Here is a 21,260-nt window from a genome sequence, read left to right on the forward strand (position 1 = left end):
CGAACTACCTCAATAAAAATTGTTGCAGAAGTATCACAGGATTTTGAAACATGGATATTTGGATAGGGCACATACTAGTTCCTAAATAAAATCTTGACTCAACTACCGTAAGTCTCATATTATTTAAGTTATGACCTTTAAAGTTCATTTTTTTATGTTTTCGGCAGCCTATAACTCCGAAAGGAAGCATTTGTGCACCCAGGTTGGTCTATACTTTCCGTCTTATTTTTGTATCAGGAATCACCTCCCAGACGTTGTCGATGTTGTTTCAAAACACCCTATATAAACATGCTGTCTATTCTTAAAAGTTATAATGTTAATTTTACAATCTTTGATGTATTAAATATCATACATTACCCAGAATTCATAGGAAAGTCAGCGGAGTTTCCCTTAGAAGCTATTGATAAGCTGAGCCTTCCTCTGGTAGAAGCAGTTTTCTCCGATATTTTTATAGTTGCCTGAATTTGATCACCTGAAACAAAGAATATAAATGTATATTTGTATACTAGATGGACGCCACAATTACCTTCTTTTAATAAAGATAAGTCAATGTTGTTTCAACATAAGTAAGAGTTATCATCAGAACTTCTATTTCAGTAATATTTTCACTTTTTTCAACACAAAGCAGATCTCAATTATGTGCAAGAAATGAAATTTAGTAGTTAATTTCTTATTACAGATAATAGTTAATTCGGTTTAATTATAGTTTATGGTATGCAAGGATCTTCTATTTGTTCAATTTGTAGTTCGTTTAGTACATTTTTTGGCTTCAAACAGTTCCGGTTCTGATTATCATGTAAGTTCCTTTATAATTCGCTAATCACTTCATTCAATGGTAGATCTATAAGATTAGGACTGGCGGGCAGCCAGAACCCGGTGTATATTAGATATATCTTGAGCATAAACTTTCAGATATGTATAAATAATAGCTTCAATTAGGCCTACATTTGTCACTCAAAAACTGGAGGGATAGGCCTCCTGGCCTCTGGTTAGATACGCCACTGAGTTAATTTGTTCCTAATCTCCGTTGACGTGTAAAATGATTGCTTCTTTAGTGATATTTAATAGTAATTTTCATTGGTGTTCCTATGGCAACATGTGAAACTAATATTGATAAGTAAACATGTTAAAGTTGCCTCATTATTAAGCACACTAAATGAATGATGAATTGAAGTTTTAAGTGAAGATATGTTCTTCAATTTATAATTTTAATTGAACTTTCTCGTGGCTAAGCACTTAGCTTATGAGTTTTTGGCATGGGAGACCCTGGCTCGATTTCAGGCGGGAACTCATGTGGTTCCAATTCCACACTAAATTATAGGTCCACGTCTCATATAGCCTCGCTGGTGATAGGGACGCTAAACTAAAAATGAAACGAAAATGTAATTTAAAATAGCAAGCAAACTTTATACTTTTGTTCTTATTAGAGTAAGTTCGTGTATCGTGTATCTGGTTGATTACAATATGGTGTCATTATATGGACTTAAGAATGATTTTTGGAACATTAGCTTTCAATATTAAAGCTAGAGTTGCTTTTGATTGGTTTACTTTTGTTTTCCATATATGCTACATTCTGGAGGATATGTATATTTTGTAAATTTATCTATTAGTAAGTTGATTCTCTATTGCAGCGTTTCCCAACAGGTGTGCCGCGGCACACTGATGTGCCGTGAATGGGCCGCTGGTGTGCCGCGAGGAATCGAAACAAAATTATTAATTTTATAGCAATCAAAATGCAAAAGGTAGGAAAAAATGTATATATGTATTTCATATTACTATGAACCTCTACTATGAATCTACAATTTTAAGTTTTATACCAAGTTACTGTTCTGTACATTTCTAATGTTGAAAAAATATGGTTATCGTTGTTATGACCATTATTGCTTCTTTATTATTGCAGACTATTTCGAAACTTGAAAATTTTAAATATCATTCAATCCTTTCGACAAATTACCTGCATTTGTGTTTTAAAAGTGAAAGAGATTTTGTTTGTTCGTTCGTTATTTAGTGATCTTCCTTCTTAGTAAAAGCTTGAACAACAGTTTTTGGAAAAAAAAAAAAAAAAACCTGAGTCCAATATTACATTGCAATTGTTTTCTATTTTTAAATTAGAATAAAAAATAAGCATAGTGATTTACCACGAAGGAAAAACAGTGATCTGAACAACAGTGAACTTTCTCCTCTGTAAGAAGGAGATCAATAATCACAGAAAAATACAATTGTGTTTTATATTTACAAATAATAATATCTATAAGTGTGCCGCAAGAATCCAAGTAATACCCGTACTGTGCCGCAAGTTGAAAAAGGTGGGAAACGCTGCTCTATTGGATAGTATTTCCATTTACTGCTTCCGTTATTGTGGTTTGTATTCGTGATTTTTCACGTACTCAAATCACTTGTAGTCGGAACATTGAATAGTGTGTACCATTAACTAGAATTGCTCCGTTAATTCATATTTTAAATTATATAGATGTATTTTACAAAGTTAAAGATGTCTGTAACAGTTACAAGACAACGAGACAAATGATAGTTTCCGAAAATGTGTCAATGACAGTGATGTTTCGCCTCCTGTATCTGTTGGGAGAGGTCCGTCTTATCTTGTATCGTGCGCATCGTTAAACTATAAATAATAATAATAAGATGAAAACCATGAGTCTATGTTCACTTTATTTGATTATGCAAACAAATCTACTGTTTCCTGTGCATTTCCTACAAAAGAGATATCTTACTTGTTTCAGAAAAACACTACAAGGCAACAGCATCGAATTCCTCGGACGCTTGTGTCCACTAGCTCAGCAGTTTTCAACATTTTTGTAATATTGTACCATTTAATTAACCATTTTTCACAGATTGAATTCGTATTTAGATAAACCTACTTTATTTAACAATTAGAATATATTAAAATTATAATTATAAGATATGTAAGTGGGTTCCTATCACCACAACAAGGCGCGTCCTCAAGTTGTGGATCGAGGAGAAGGTGTCTAGATATAGAAGTTAGCTGTGAATATATTGAATAAGCAGACGCGGACAGACAACAAAGGGGTGCTCCTCTAGCTTGGGATTTTGGTGTGAGGCTAACAAACTCATCCTGAAAAAAAAAAAAATAGGGCACTTCTTCAGAAACATTCACAGATGCGTCAGACCAGGACTGATTACTTGGCGTTAACTTCATCAAAGTAAAATGGACATGAGATTTGGAATATGGAATATATAATGTCTTTGTAGGGCATGTGCATTGCCTAAATCCGAGATGTTGGCATGCTGTGAACGGCGTGCTAGATGAAATGATGGAAGCGAGAGGCAGGCGCCCAGGCAACGGCCATTCGTCTCATTTAGCTAAGCAAACTGGGTAACTGGCAAACTCATTGGCTAGACAGACAAACTGGCAAACTCGTTTGGCTAAACACCTATGGAGGCACAAGCGGGTCTGGGCGGGGAGGGCACAAGCGCGTGGCCCACTTTGCAGGGTTTTGAAGGTGAACTTTGTGCCTCTGGGGGATTTTTAGATCCAGGTCTGGAACCGGTTCCTAAGATCCGGTTGAGGAACCAGGTCTTCCGGATCCAGGTCTGGAACCGGAACTTTTGGTCATCCCTGATTAAAATCCCTAACGAGTGAGTTAAAGAAATATAGAATGGAGCTGGTAGGAGTTCAAGAAGTTGGACGGGAATGAAAGGAAGGGTGTTGTCCGGAAATTTTATGTCTTTTTATGAGGAAGGAAATAAAAATCAACTAGGAACAGGAGTTTTCGTTCACAAACGAATAACATCAGCAATTAAATGTGCTGAGCTTGTTAATGATAGACTTTCCTTTATATCTTTTTAGGATACATTGTGCGATATTATTGTCGTAAATGCATATGCCCCAACAGAAGATAAAGATGACGATATAAAGGACAGTTTTTACGAAGAACTAGGACGAGTATTTGAAAGAACGCCGCGATACCATACGAAAATAATTCTCTTTAGGAATTTCAATGCGAAGGTAAAAAGAGAAAATGTTTTCAAATCGATTATACGGAACGAAACTTTGTATAAGGAAAATAATTGCAACGGCGTTAGATTCATGAATTTCGCAACATCAAAGTTATCGTGAAAAGTACAAAATTCCAACATCGGGACATTCATAAATATACTTCGCCAGTGGCGGATCCAGGATATGATCAAGGGAGGGGTTAAACCATAGTTTGCCGCCTTACCCAGTGTAAAGCAGGATTGAAGCCCATTTTATCACGTGCATACCTGAGCATCAAGGGGGGCTACAGCCCCTATAGCTCCCCTTGGATCCGCCTCTGTACTTCGCCCTCACCAGATGGAGAAACACATAATCAAATTGATCACGTTTTTGTAGATAAAAGAAAGCAGTCTAGTATAATTGATTTTCGGTCTTCTATAGGAGCTGACTGTGACATTGACCACTACCTGGTAACAGCGATTATAAGAGAATAATTATCGTTGAAAAAGCGAAATCTTAAGCATCTAAAGACGAAAGAGTTTAATTTAACGAAATTAGACGAGGGTCAGAGAAGAGAGGAATACCAGATTGAAGTGTCGAATAGATTTTCGGTTTCAGAAAATTCAGAATGCGCTAGTGTTGAGGATTCTTGGGTTAAAATTAGAAATAACATTAAAGTTCACAAAGCATATTATGGTGCGAGGAAATACGTAAAAACCAACCATAGATGGACCAGGAATGCACTAAATTAACTGCAAGAGGAAACAGGCAAAACTGCTTTGCATACAAAATCCAAACGATAGAACTGCACAAAATTTCGTCGACATCAGGCAGGAAACTTCCAAAACTTTTAGAACAAAGAAACGTGATTTTTTTGAAAAGTGAAATTATTGAAGTTGAAGATAACAGTAAAAACATAAGTATTTGGGACATGCATAAAAGCGTCAATAGTGAATTTAAGAAAGGTTACCAACCTTGCGCGTATGTTAAAGAAAGCGGACGGCACAATTCTCACGGCTACGGATAGTATTTTGAATAGATGGAAAGATTTATCTTTTGATAATTTAGTCAAAATGCAACCAAAGACAATTTGTAGTGGAGAGCGTGAAATGCATACAGCAGAACCGTACATTGCAAAGCCTGACAGAACAGAAAGAGTAATTACTAAAAATAAATAAAAGAAACATAAATCTCCAGACCTAAATCAAGTTTCGGCTGAGTTAATTTTAGCTGGAGAGAAGAGATTGTGGAATGAGACGCACAAATTCATTCTATTCATATGGAACAAGAAGAATTCGCATAAGAATTTTTAAAAAAATCAATTATTGCTTCAATTAACAAGAAAGGTTTCAAAACTGATTGTAGTAACTATAAAAGCATCTATATTTTGGCAACATCCTAAAACGCTCTAAAAAAAATCTATCAAGACTGACTCCACACGTAGACGCAAACCACAAAATAGTCGATTTGTGGTTATTATTTGCAGTTGAAACTTTGTCAGATAAGTTATTTCTTATATTTAAAATATGTCAAATACAAACTTCAATCCATTACTTTTAGTGCAGCCAAGGGTGTATCAAGCGGGAACAGACGAGTCTGCAAGCCTCACGAAAAGCAATGGAGGTGGGAAGATTTTGTAAATTTTTTTTTCCTTTCCCATAAATGCAAAGATAACCTGTATATTCTTCTTTCTGTTTCATGTTAGCTTTGGTTTAGTAATTCAAAATACAAATAACACACAATCTCTGAACAAAACACAATTTATTAAAAGATCGATATATAGCAGTTACGTCAAATGTTTTTCTTCATTAGATACGGTATCTTGTGTCTGATGAAGTCGAAGGATAAATTAGTTAGAAACATGCTTTTATTGGGGGGGGGGAATGGGTACAGATTTCTCTTTAGAAAGGTGTATTCTCGGAGCAGTATATTAACTAACTAACTCAATAATGTAAGGAACACGGAGGTTCAATGTCACGTTCACATAAGCTCTTCACTGAGTTTTATCCTTAGCCAACTGTATCCAGTTTCTAGTTTCTATTCCTACCTCTGCGAGATCCTATTAATATTATCTGCGCCTAGATCTTCCTAATGGTCGTTTTCTGATTGGTCTTCCAGTTAAGACTTTGAAAGCATTCCTACTTTCTTCCATTCTGGCTACATGACCTGCCCACCTAAGCCTAATAGATTTGACGACCCTAACAATGTTGGGTAAACTGTATAAAGTATGTAGTTCCTCGATATGAAGTTTCCGCCATTTACCATTCCCGTTCCTCTTGGGTCCGAATATTCGTCTCAAATACTTTCAGTTTACGTTCTTTCCTCAGAGTAAGCGAACATGTTTCGCAACCGTACCGAACAACAGGCATGATTATCGTTTTATATATTTTAAGCTTCACATTCCTGGACAGAATTCGCGACTACAAAAGATTTTGAACTGAATAATGACACGAATTCCTCGGTTTTAGTCGACATTTAATTTCTTCGTGAATATGGTTAGAGCCGTATATAGGAGTATTGTAGTATTTTTGTATGTTGTTGTTTTGTTGATTTTTTGAAAGAATTTTGTCTTGTTATTCGCAAAATGTTATTATCTAATATAACTTCGAACTCTTTCTACCCCTTCCTTTGGCTCGACTATCGAAATATGTTTCCTGTTGATTTAGTTATTTTTTCTTAATTGTTTCATAAATTTATTTAATAAATGTGCCATTTTTATTGTTTGTCGTTTGCGCAACATGTAGGCTACATTTCCTGATAATTTTGTTTTCATATACAGTTTGTTATAATTGTTACGATTTGTTATAATAATTCGCATGTATTATATCATGAATAAAAACTTCGAACTATTTAAACGAAATTGAATTTATTTTCGCTTATATTATAGATAATTCTTATTATCTTTAACTTAAAAGACACAAAAAATATTAAATTTTGTTAAAGTACTCGAAATTGTAGATATAATATCTCCTAACAGTACATTAGCAAAAACAGTGATAGTGAAGTTAAACTAGTTCATCAATTTTTATGTGAAAAGGAAATAATTATATCTCAGCTTTAAATAATTATATCTCAGCTTTATATCTCAGCCTCAGTTAATGAATACTTTTATGCTATCAAGAGCGATTTCAGTTTTTTTTTTTTTTAAAGTGTTTGTACGTTCAAGAGAAAATGGTAGTTCAGAGTTAATTCCAAACCTTGGCAGCCATAAATGTTGATACACAATTGTAATACAACAGTAACAGGATATTATATAACATGTAGCTTTGTAATGACTAGGTAAGAAGGTACTGTTTGAAAAAATATCTATTAAAAACTAAAATGTTTCGTTGTTTTTTCAAAATTTCCGTTTTTTCGAATCTTTATAACATTAATTGGACTCTGAATCAATTTTTAAAAAAATCTTACCATTTTTGTCCCAGATAGACAGACGGAGATAGTAGTTAAGACTTCCAATGTTTATGCATAACGTAATTTAGAAGATTAAAAGTAAAAGTTTATAAGCATTGACTTTTGTAAACATATAAAGCCATTTATAACTAACACAGTTATACTTATTAATTTCAATTAAGTAGCTTAGAAATTGCTTAGGAACAACACTGATTTCACCAAGAATGTATTACAAAAAAACTTCATCCAATTAATGATATATATATATATATATATATATGCTATATTAATGCTATCAGTTTTGTTGGTAATCAGTTTCATAAAACAAATCTGTAAATGTAGGTAATTTTTAAAGTTTTGTCTGAGATGATTTCTGTTAATGTGAGTGATTTGTAATTGTGTCATTAGATCTTAACACACACACACGTTTCATCAAACAGCATGATTTAAGTTGTGTTAAAATCTAAGTAATGAACTCTGATCCTCAATCTTATATATATATATATATATATATATATATATATATATATATATATATATATATATATATATATATATATATATATATATATATATATATATATATATATATTAGTTAATTAAATTTCTTCATTTGAAAAAAAAAAAAACAAATTTTAAAACCCACAAACTGCAATATAAGCACTTTTGTTGTATAAACATTTCAGTTCGCTTCGTTGTAGTTAGTCAAAAAATAGACAGTGAAACAAAGTCACAAAAAGTCAAAAATTAAAAAGTAAAGCAGTCATACAAATCTAAAAACAGCATATTTACAAGTTCTTCAAATAAACTAAAGCATATTCATTAAAAATAGCTGTACGCTGTTTGTATACTTCTTAAGTTTAAACATCATCATCAATGTAAAATATAAACCAGTTAGCCTTTCCTCTTCAAGCCTGAAAAATGTCAGTCACGCTAAAATAACATAACATATATCAACTAGACAAATATACACATATACACAATAAAAATAAAACAAAATAACTTAATATGTAATGTTTTACATATTAAGTATAACCAGTGTTTCTTTCAGAAAAAGATGTTCCAGGGGGCACACTTAGTACTCGGAGATACACATTATTTTCACACGGTACTATTCTATTTATACTATTATTATATTATAGACGTATTATTTTGGTCTCCTCCGGGGGGAAGCACTCTCAGAGCTCCAGAGGGCAGTACTCCTTGAAAAACATGGCTATACGAAACACTGATTATAACTCTATTTGTGTTTCTGTTTTGCACATACAGTTTATTTATTTATTTTTGGCGTATCAAAACAGTAATAAAAATCCCCACTTACACCCCCTTATTTATAATCCACTAGCAAGTGGTACATTTAAATATGTATTTTCTACATTATCAAGGGAAGTAATTTAATATACACCTTAAGCTAATGTTACCAATCTAAAATTACTCCAAATGCTCTACAATAAATAAAGGTACATTCAAACTTCAATTTTTAAAAAATAATAACCCAAGTTAACTACATATGTATTAGAAATATACAACTTCTAATTTATTATTTTTTACTGACTGGTGAAATTCTTTCATATTAATTTCATTTGTAGTAAATGTGTTGAAATGTGACACCAAGATAAAAAGTTAATGAGTAATTATTAACTTACCACAGAAAGGGCTTGTCCCACGAGTAACAAGATACAGATTTCCTCTACTCATTGACTCTTTAGATCTGTAACCCATCACTCCGCAGAAGGGGCCGTAACATTCAAAACAAGACCCATGAATGAAATCCCTCTCAAAGTTTCGAAGGCGATGGCACGGAAATCCAACGAAAGAGCATTTGGACAAAATGGATTCGATATATAATTCGCTTGCTCGTATGTGACTGCAAGGTGCTATCCTCGATGCTTCTATAAAACAATATAAGATATCGTTAAGTTTAATAGTGTCAAAAACCAATACGAGATCATAATCAGCTATTCCCGTAATGGGGCCCATACACTATCAATTTTAACGGATCCGTCCAGCTGAGCTAGAAACTGACTTAACCGATCGTACGATGAAATGAACTGATAGTGTGCGTGGACTACCGTCAGTTAATCGAGTTCAGTCCTTCAGTTCCTTCAGTTCAGGCGCTTCAGTTTTATCAGATGCACTTCTAAGTACTTTGAAATACCAAAGCTTTGGAATGTGCACTTCCTCACCTCCAGTCCCCAATTTCTTGGATTCGTTCACTTTACGCAGTTCCTTCCTAAATGCCGACCGTAGGTTGTTTATGTTTCTAATAATAGTATCGCGTGTCTCCGAAGGTTCCAGCTCTTTTAATTTTGTAAGTAATACATCATACACCTTCCCTCTTTTATATATATTCGCATAATGCACATGCTGCATTTCCCAAGGTTCGGGCTGAGCACGGTAGGCATCAATAAGCCAACAATGCCTCACTTTTACTAGGTGCCATGATGGCAGGACCTCAACTGAAACAACTGTGTGTTTCCTTCAGTTAATAGCACAGTTATCGTAGCAAAAGACGGTTCGTTTGTTTAGTCCAAAATAACCGCATCAAGAACTACCTGAACTGAACGAATTCCTTCAGTTCACACAGTTTTCCTTCAGTTCTGACGTCACGATCAGGTTTTCCTTCAGTTAAACTAACAGTGTATGGGCTCCTTAAAAGGGAGAAAACTTCACGAGGACTACTGTAATGTATATGCCAACTACACTACCCTGACATAAGTAAATAGATAAGTTTTAATTATATTTAACCTTATTAGAACTTTAATTTATGGGTTATCCTTCAACATTTAAGAGAGAAAGCAGGATGGTGGGTATTGATAGTCACTGAAATGACATTTTGTCGATGACTCAGTTTATTACAGATCTTTCCTTTAAAAAAAGAATAACTGTACAAAAATATGTTTAAAATATGATTTATTACGTTACTACAGGGTGATTTTTTTTAAAAAAATCATGGATTTCATTTGGGTCTAAAATTTGTAACTGAAGTTCGATTTTCATGCGGTTTATGGCAAATGATCAAGGAAGGATGAGAGATTCCATGGGACTATGTTTACTGATTTAAATTTATTCCGGGCAATATCGGCCACACCTTAAGAAAAACACCAAATATTCGCCAGTGTGCTTTACAATAGGAATGAGGTGCGGTGCGGTGCGGTGCGGTGCGGTGCGGTATGGAGATTTGAGTTTTCTCCGTTTAATATCAACCTCGCCAAGGTCAATAAGAAACAAAAAACTGGGCCGTTGTATTGAGAATTGTGCTATACAGTTCTGTGCTACTGTGAGAATATGATCAGGACACAGTGAGAATAGTGTACTCTTTGGTGTAACATGAGTTTATCGTTAAAAGTTTTTGGAAAACGAAATCTGTTGTTGCTATGCAAAGGGCATTTAAAAACAAATTTGTCTCAAATTCTGCCCCAGACAGGAACATAATATGGTCGCTAGTGAATAAATTGGGAGAAACAGGAACACTTCTGAGTGAGACAGGGAAGCATCGGACCCCGCAGGCGGGTATTGTGGAGACGTCAGTAATCGATTCCTTAGGTCGCCCACGAAATCTCTCCTTCTTCTGTTGCAAGAAACCGGCTATAACTATTTAACATGTGACTAATGTGTATTGGCACTAACACTTAATTTGTATTCTGCAATTTGGCTTCAAAAATACAAAACCTCATTCCAATTGTAAGGTACACTGGCAAATATTTGCTAGTTTTCTTGAGACATTGCCGATATTACCCCGGATGAATTTAAACCAGTAAACATGGTTCCATAAATCTCCCATCCTTCCTTGATCATTTGCTACAAACCGCATGAAAATCGGACTTCAATTAGAAATCCATACCCAAATTAAATCCGTGAGTTTTAAAAGAATCACTCTGTACAAGCCAGAAAGGGGTCGCTTATTTTAGAGAAAGAAACATTTTGAGTCTCGTTTGCATTTTTTTTCAGTACATCCGAGAGTTTCTGAAAAAGAGGACAATCACGTTAAACGGGACTGTATAGTCACCCTACTGTGCATCCATTTCGATAGAATGTAAACCTGGTTAACCAAATGGCGCACCAATATCAATGTTAACAAAACCTAGCTTCAGCAGAAGGACTCAACTTTCAATCAAAATTACCTTGGATAAAAATGATTTTTTTTTTTCAGCGTCAGTCTGGAGTCTATTTTGTCAAGCAATTGAAATTTGATGAACAACACTGCACAAAGAAAAACGTCTTCAAGCATTCTATTATCTTCTGAGATCTCGTTAGTTTACATTCAATACCAGAATTAACATCTACAATCAGGTGCAAACCAAGGGCCGGGCAAGCCGGGCGACTGCCCGGAGCGCCAAAACGAGCCTTAAAATGTAAATTTTATACCGTGTTTTCTACTGACTTTTTTGGTTTGTATCCTTGTAAAGTAGCGCCAATTATATAATCTTTTTCCATTCCACCACGGAAGAAGAGAGTTTCATAGTACTAGGGGGGAGCTGTATCGACAAATGGAGACATGACATAGTAGAAGAAAGAGTGAAGGGGAGTTTGTATTGTTTATAGCGGACCATGTTCTTTGTGAACTTTTCCCAGTCAATGAATGTTATTGGATTTTATATACGGTACGTTAATCTTTTAAAGTGATGGTGGAGGGGGAAGAGTATATACAATAAATTCTGTTCGATATTGTTTTTGTTTATATATATCGGTACGTAAATAATAATAATCAAAATCATAATGCAACTGATACCATATAGGTCTATATAATTATAAGTACTAAATATACCAATACCATGTATTTGAGTATTAATATTTGCTTTTGAAAATGGGTCTAAAATATTAAAATCACTGCAATAAAATGTTATATATTGGCTAGGACTAGGGGTAGCGCTGAAAAGTCACTTTGCCAGGGTGAAAATTTTTGCCTTACTCCGCCCCTGTCTACAATATGATTGTGCGAGGCTAATGCCTAGAATGCACACCAGTTTGGAAAAATTAAATTAATAAGAATGAAAACAGTTTTCATGTAAAAATGTAGGCCTATATACAGTATATTTTGCAATCCTCGTATAGGTATAATCAGACAAGAATAATCGCAGAACGCAATAGGGGCGCCGGGATTGCACCGTTGAACAAAAATTTGAACACACACGATGTTGTTCAACTAGAGTGAAGAAAATTCTGGAGATGCTTGCATGTTCTCGTTATATTTAGTAATAACTAGCTAAAGGAATACAGTATACTTTAGCAAGAGATGAAACACAAGGGAATCATTTGACTGTTTTCTTTGCTAATGTCGTACCTTCTAAGAAAAATTCTAATATTGTATTGAATTAGTGTAAAATAGAATTGTCACAGTAAGAATTTCAGGTGGAAATCGTATCTACAATACGTGTGATATTAGAAGCGCAAGATGCAATTTATGCGCAATGAGGTTGTAACGAATCCAGTTCTTTAACTAATCCCACGCGTATACAATCAACTGAGAGATAAGACTGACAACGGCAGTTGTACGGGAGAAACAATCAGTTGTCGTCAGCGCCCCCTGTCGTTAGCGTCAGCTCAGTGGAGGAATCAAGGTTAGCCAACTGGAGGGTTAAGAACCTGCCTTACTAAAAATAATACAAAATTTACCATTTTTCTTTTGCTTGATTATTCATCAGTGGAAGGATATAATGAAATGGAACTTACCACAATCATAGATAATGCTATTCTACAACAGAAAATATGAACCTGAAGAATGTTCAGTGTTGCCATCCATAGAAATTACAGTGTTGCCAGAAAACAATTTCCCTAAAATCTAAGTTAAGGCAGCAAGTAGAGAAACAAACTCAACTGCATTTGGTTACGTATCATATTGTTCTGGTTTCCTGTGAACTACTTTTTAAATAATAGTTGTATTTAGTTTGTAATAAACAAAATAGTTTTAACATACAGTTATTAAAACTAAACAATAATGTTAATTAAAAAGTAGTTCACAAGAAACCAAAACAACATGATACGTAATCAAATGCAGTTGAGTTCATTCTTCTACTCGCTGTCTTAACTTAGATTTTAGGTAAATTGTTTTTGTGGCAACACTGTGATTTCTATGGATTGCAACACTGAACATTCTTCAGGTTCATATTTTTTGTTGTAGAATAGCATTATATATGATTGTGGTGACTTGCATTTCATTATCTCCTTTCACTGATGAATAATCAAGCAAAAGAAAATGGTAAATTTCGTATTATTTTTTTTTTGTAAGGCAGGCTCTTAACGCGATCTACCCAAAATAACCCAACGAGCTACTAGTAGCTCGCGATCGACGGTTTGGCGATCACTACTCTAGATTAGTTTAAAAACAACGGTAGCGACACCACACGGAGCAACTGTTTTAATCAGAGTCTCAGTGTTTCGCCAATTAGTACGTAGGTAAACTATCGTGTGTAGTTGCGTACTGACAGTAATGTAAACTACCTTTGAGAACCACATTTTTATGATTCAGGCTTATACTTACGCATCGCTCTAATAACCTGAAATACATTATGAGTGTCGTTATCATCACAGTCAGGCTGCTCACTTCCTCCATTAGGATAAAAATCCACGTGTCCTAAGGATAATCCAGTTCCTAGTCTTCCTCTCCTGAAAGGTCCTCCAAACGAATGAATTACATCCACAAACTCTGCGTCGGTTTTATCGAGGCCAACACCTAAAGGTAATACATTAAATACAAATCCTGCTGGGTCGAGTCCTGGTGAATAAAGAAAAAATAAATAATTAAGAAGGATTTATAAAATCGTTGTGTTTATCCTAAATACCAGCTTTAATGAACCGTAATTTTCGGAAGAGTCGGTTCGGATTTTCTACACAGTATACTATACTGAATTTTGGTCTTACACTATAATAGTACCTTCTATTGTATCCTTCGTATAACTATAATTTATTATGCTAAGCTAATTACTGTAATTACTGTAAGCTATACTTAGCGCACATTTATTCTTTTGTTACACAACTTACAGCTCAGATCCTTCTAAGCAGCCGAGAAAGAAACGAAATGAAGTCTTTGCGTTTTACGTCCCACGGTTATGCCGGTTAGGCTAACGGAGACGGTGATTATGAGAAATGAATGAAATGGTGGAATGAAGAAAGTGGGAGAAAACGGGAGAGCCTCGAGAAAATCGACGTGCACGGTGTTTGTCCACAACAAAGTCCACACGACGCTAGCTGGGATCGAACCAGAGATCCCAAGCATCGCAGGTGAACGCTATACCACTGAGCCATCGCGCCCCCCTCTAAGCAGCCGATGAACCGTGATGTAGAGTTTTTTTAAAGTACCATACTATTTGTGCATCAGAATTATGCACATGGCGGCCAACGTGTTAATTAGACCTCATCACGTAAGTACTTTTTATATTTTTTTTTATTTTTCTGTTTAAAGAAGAATACAATAGGTTACTGCCTAATTACAGTGTCGCATAGGTTACAGTAATAGTATCCATGACTGTATCTAATTAATATAACAAAGTAACTCAATGTTATAAAGACTATTCATCAATGTTATTAGAATATACGATGTGCACAAGATACTGAACATATCGAAAAGTAATTTATCAAGTTGTGTTATTAATTTATTCTCATTGTCGATATCTAGAATGTCTATTGGGGATCCAAAGCAGTGAATCCTGCTGTAGAAAGAACACATCCGCCATGTACGAGATTTGTTTGAGCTTTATTACGAAAGAATAGAACACCATTTCGATCTTTGTGTGTTTGGATGAGGCGCCCTAAAATTAATATATTTTCTAACGAGTCAATACATCAATTCTTCACGCGCGTATATGTATAAATCATTAATAGACAAAATAGTAGGGAGGCAGAACACGTGATCATTAAATTTTGTTCAACCCGAGACAGTAAAAGCAACTGATGGTCCTAAATCATCAAATTCCAAAGATGTTGTCAAATTCACTATCCTGATCATTTCTAGACCGCCGGTCGCTTGATACGAGCGGAAGTTCCACCCGTATACCCCCTCCCCCTCTACTGAAACTATAAAATGGGCGTTTCTAATAAAATGCCATACCTCCAAAACGAATGAAGATATTAATGAATTTCTTTTTCCAATTTTATCTCTAAGGTGTGCTTTACGATTTTGTTTATTCATGCTTTGGATAGACCAACGGCTTTTCGGAAAATTTAACATAAACATTAGAAACTGAGATATTTTGATCTTCATATTTTCTTCCTTGCTCTGTATCTCCCCAAGGAGTTGAGTACGGAAAGAGCATTCCTAATTGAATTTGCAGACCATTAAATTATCTTTCCAACGGTAAAAATATTGTTAGGTTTACTTCCAGAAATAGCCTAACAGCGAAGTAAGTTTGAAGACAAGATCGCTTTGATTCGAATTCTGATGCTCCGAATGGCATCAATAAATTTCAGCTCACGTCAGTCAATGAAGGTTTTGTTTCCAAGATAAAAGCTGGTTGTTTTCCAAGATTTGAAGAACATTTCTCATCCTTCTCCCTTGAGCTCTCCTGTACTGTCATGATCATTTCTAGATCTCCGGTCAATTGATACGACCGCGCGTTAAGGATCAGAAAATTTTGAGATAAGTAGAGATGTCTTTTATAGTGTTAAAATCCATTTACAGTTGATATTCAGGATAATTCACATTTTTCAACTCTATTCACCGGTCGTTGAAAATAATTCCTTATTTCTTTAACAAAAATGTTTATCTTACCATAATGAAAAAGCAGAAAATATAAATAATGTAAGAACATATGTAAAGATGTCTTAAGTGAGATGGACACATACCACTTACAGGTGATATAGAGGGTAATTAATAACATCATTGTACACCTGAAGGGTATTTCTAAAATCACGAATGGGCCTGTATTCTCTCAATGGTCACTTTAACAATGTTTTTGCAGAAAGCTCAATAACTATATTTGTATGTAATTTATAAGAATATTATATTAAACTTGATTAAATACTTACTAATTACTGGAAACAAACAGAACTATAATAATATTCTATATTGTCATATCAAATCTGCGCAAAATATTTGCAAAATTACATATTTCTTTAGTCTATTAAATCCGCATTAGATGAATCATTTTCTGTTACATAAGTGTTTGTAAATGTATTATAATACTTTTTCCCATTACAGCTACAGGTTTTCATGCTGTACAGCTACCGAGGCCTACACACACTTGCATTTGTTTGTGTAGCACATTCGTTTACATATACAAGACTTTTAACTCTGCTCAACTTTTAGGCATAGATTCCTGAGTGGTAAATTTTCGTGAATGGGCACCAATTTTCCGTTGGTAGTTTGCCAACCAAAAAGTTCGGGTTGAAGGAAGTCAATATTCGAGTCGCTGGCGTGCCGCCAAATGTATTGTTTGAACAGGACTGGATAAACCGACCTGGATTCCCGGGGTTAGAATAAATATGTGGGTCCTGCTGATTTCATCTAATACGTCTCTGTGAAAGTACAGTGGGAATGTTAAGGGAATATGTTTCATATTTTTGGTCATATTTTATTTTGTGATGATAATTGTATCTACATGATTCTTTTTTAGATAGCCAGTTGTGATTTTGATCAGAGTAGATGCCTCTATCTACCTGAAGGCCCGGGGCTATAGCCCCCTAAGCCTCTTCCTTAATCCTGCCGTGTTTGAAGGTGTGCTCGTTTGATGTTTAGCATTAGAGCATCCTTCGTTGGTAAAGTTGGTCTGGGTTTCTGTGACCGATCATATCACCACAGACAGCATTGAACGAGAATTATTGTGAATCGATGTAGAGATTCTCCACAAATTCTTCTGCACGTGCTATCTTCTCATCATCCACATTACCAGATTCTAAGTTACTTAGGAAGTATGATTTAAAAAAAAATACGTGTTCCATGCATTCGTTTTACCAATTCCTGTGAACTGACTGGTAGTGTCACTTCCAGTAAGTACATGGAATGCTGACAAGGAATGGCATATTTCATCGTTGAACTCATTCACAATTGTGTGGATGGGAATACATTGTAATTTTATTGCTGTTCTAGTAAACATCCATATTTCTTCTGCCTTAAATGTTTTAAAAATGTATAAGGAGACGAAGAATATCGGTGTCTTTGTAGTCAATGAGCAGCTGCTTGCAATCACAGCTAAAAGCGTGGTGCGTGTGAAGTTTTATCTTTGTATCAGCCTATTCATGAGTAGATTTCCGAAATGGTAGGTCTTCTCCCTGTGATGATTCCACGTGAAGTAAGCCTGTAAATCCAACTGATATGATAACAAACTGTACTTCTTTCAATGTTTGTCTACAGAACCTGATCAGCTCTAAAGAAAGAAATGTTGCGAGGTCAGATTTGTTTTCAGGCAAATCAATAAAACATTTTGCCAATGCTGAGGAAACAGACAATCTCGACCTTCAATATTTATCCGGATCTGTCAGTAAATACTTGCTGTTCGCCCAAATCTTGTAACTCCTTTAATAGAACATGGACTGTAATGGTCGAATAAATCATCAACTTGTGAGCACGCTCTGTTTAGAAAATTAAGCACACATTTTACAAAAATATCTTCCAAATCACCACCAATCAGTTCACAAAACTTGAAGAAAAGAAAGCATTGGAATGTATATTTTAAAAATCATACTTCTTAAGTAAATTAGGATCTGGTAATGTGGATTATGAGACGATAGCACGTACACAAGAATTAGTGGTGAATCTCTACACCGATTCACAAAAATCTTCGATTAGTATTGTCTGTGCTGATTTGGTAGGTCACAAAAAATATCCTCCGCCAATGAAGGGTGCTTTAGTGCTAAACATCAAGCGAACACACATTCAAACATACATTTGGAGGCACGCCAACGTCTCGAATATTGACTTCCTTCGACCCGAACTTCTTGGTTGGCAAACTACGAATGGAAAATTGGTGCTCATTCACGAAAATTTACCACTCAGGAATCTATGCCTAAAAGTTGACCAGAGTTCAAGTCTTGTATGTAAACATATGTGCTACACAAACAAATGCAAGTGTGTGTGGGCTTCAGTAGCTGTACAGCATGAAAACCTGTAGCTGTAATGGGAACAAGTGTTATAATACACTTACAAACACTTATGTAACAGAAAATGGTTCATCTAATGCGAATTTAAAAGACTAAAGAAATATGTAATTTTGCAAATATTTTGCACAGATTTGATATGGTAATATAGAATATTATTATAGTTCTGTTTGTTTCCAGTAATTAGTAAGTATTTAAGTTTGATAAAATATTCTCATAAATTACAAACAAATATAGTTATTGAGGTTTCTGCAAAAAATTTTGAAAGTAACCATTGAGGGAATACAGGCCCATTCGTGATTTTAGAAATACCCTTCAGGTGTACAACGATGTTATTTATTACCCTGTATATCACCTGTAAGTGGTGTTTGTCCATCTCACTTAAGACATCTTTACATACGTTCTTACATTATTTATATTTTCTGCCTTTTCATTATGGTAAGATAACTATTTTAGTTAAAGAAATAAGGAATTATTTTCAACAGCCGGTGGAAATGTCGCACACAAATAGAATTGAAAAGTCGGAATTATCCTGAATATCAACTATAAATGGATTTTAATACTATAAAAGACATCTTTACTTATCTCAAAATTTTGTGATTCTTAACGCACAGTCGTATCAATTGGCCGGAGATCTAGAAATGATCATGACAGTACAGGAGAGCTCAAGGGAGAAGGATGAGAAATGTTCTTCAAATATTGGAAAACAACCAGCTTTTATCTTGGAAACAAAACCTTCATTGACTGACGTGAGCTGAAATTTAGTGGTGCCATTTGGAGCATCAGTATTCGAATCAAAGCGGTCTGTCTTCAAACTTCTACTCTAGGGCTACTTCTAGGGCCTTCGCTCTAGGGCTACTTCTGGAAGTAAACCTAACAATATTGGTATCGTTGGAAAGATAATTTAATGCTCTACAAATTTAATTAGGGACGTTCTTTCCATATTCTTCAACTCATTGGGGAGTTACAGAGCAAGAAATAAAATATTAAGGTCAAAATATTATGTCAGTTTTTAATGTTTATGTTAAATTTTCCGAAAAGCCGTTGGGTCTATCCAAAGCATGAATAAACAAAATCGTAAACCACACCTTGCAGATAAAATTTGAAAAAGAAATGAATTAATATCTTCATTCGTTTTGGAGATATGGCCTTTTATTAGAAACGTTCATTTTTCAGCTTCAGTAGAGGGGGTGTACGGGGGGAACTTCCGCTCGTATCAAGCGACAGGGGTCTAGAAATGATCAGGATAGTGAACTTAATGATTTAGGAACACCGGTTGCTTTTACTCTCTCGGGTTGATCCAACTCCTTATTTTGGAGACTTTTCCAGATTCTGCCTCCCGACTAAAAAAAGTTTCTCACCCCTGCATTTCCTATGTTATCAAAATCTGTAACAGAACAATTATAGACCTGTGTATCGTTATTATGATATTACTTCTACTTTTGAAACTAATTTACTCTCTATGTAAGGTCTTATTCGCAGTTGTTCTTACTTGTGATTAGCGTCATACTAGGGTTTAGCTACTGCATGATTCAATCGTTAGTCAAACCCTTAATATAATGCTAATCACTCTGAATAAGGTCCATAGTATTTAAGATATTTCTACATGAAACATACTCAAAAATCAAACATTGAAGTGATTCCAGCTGAGAAATCGAAGTGCAAATTAAAAAAAGAAAAAAAAGAAGAAAAAAAAAGAAAAGTGAATCTCCAAACGTCTGTTAAGAGACCAACCTAATTTCTTGGGATAGGAACTCTGCTGATATTATGTTCGGTAAATTGAAGGAAGAGAATAGAAAGGTACATTTTTCTTATTAACGCTTGCATAAACAAAGGCAGTTTTATATTTTGTTGACCTATAGCATTCAAACAATAGGGGCATTGATTTTTTTTGTGTATGTGCGTGTGTGTGCGTGTGTGTGTTTAACATCCCACGTTTATGCGCCGAGGCTAAAGGAGACGGTAATGATGGAAATGAATGATATGAGAAAATGAAGGAAGCGAGAGAAAGCCAAATAACCCCGAGAAAATCCAAGCACGCGGTGTTTGTCCACCATAAAACTGACTTGATGGTAGCTAAGATCGGAGCAGAGACCACAACACTGCGAAATGAATACAGAACAAGTCACTTGCAAAATAATAATAATAATAATAATAATAATAATAATAATAATAATAATAATAATAATAATAATAATAATAATAATAATAATGATGATAATAATAATAATAATATTTAATAATAATAATAATAATAATAATAATAATAATAATAATAATAATAATAATAATAATAATCTAGGTGATCTCCATGAAGGGTACAGACGATAGCATACGAAACAGACTATTTCGTAATGTAACCTTTCACAAAGGGACCACACATATCGAAAACTACTCTTCTTCGAGTTACAAGACACTGCGGTTTAAATTTCAAGACAGTGCTGATGATACACCAGCTTTAATTTCTTAGGGGGGAAAAGGAGGGGCAGAGACATTTCTGGGGGGGTATTTTTCATACAAAAATGATAGTTTTATTATGTTTGACTTACATTACAGTACAACGTGTATTTCATTGTTGTTATATTATATAATTATAAATTAAACTTATTTCAAGTAAAACTTGTAACTAATAATTTGTTTTAACAAAAGAGACACTTCGATAGTAAGACTTCGTTTGTCTTACGGATATTTTCGATAAATCGAAGATAATAATTTGTCTTCTGGAGATATTCCTGTTTCCTCCCGCATTCTCGTTCTACCAATTTTTCGATCATCATTCACATGCCTTAATCATCGTCTCCCTTAGCCCAACGTGAAATTGAAAGATGAAAGATTGCTATTCATGTTAAGAAAACATCACTGATTGCGAATAAAGCAAAGTTAT

The 21,260-nt window shown here is 34.6% G+C and overlaps 1 protein-coding gene across 1 annotated transcript in view; it reads right to left on the bottom strand.

Annotated features, from left to right (window-relative positions):
- Nucleotides 1–21,260, bottom strand: part of LOC145672950 (pancreatic triacylglycerol lipase-like) — a 243,712-nt gene that overhangs the window by 14,797 nt on the left and 207,655 nt on the right. Inside the window, exons 5-7 of the mRNA XM_081742200.1 lie at nt 13,827–14,060; nt 8,992–9,237; nt 358–472 (exon numbers count right to left, since the gene is read on the bottom strand). Of these exons, the coding sequence (XP_081598326.1) occupies nt 358–472; nt 8,992–9,237; nt 13,827–14,060 (595 nt within the window). The remainder of the gene's footprint in view (nt 1–357; nt 473–8,991; nt 9,238–13,826; nt 14,061–21,260) is intronic.

This window comes from Thermobia domestica, chromosome 16 (assembly GCF_964235325.1).
Source record: "Thermobia domestica chromosome 16, izTheDome1.hap1.1, whole genome shotgun sequence".
NCBI classification, from domain to species: Eukaryota; Metazoa; Arthropoda; class Insecta; order Zygentoma; family Lepismatidae; genus Thermobia; species Thermobia domestica.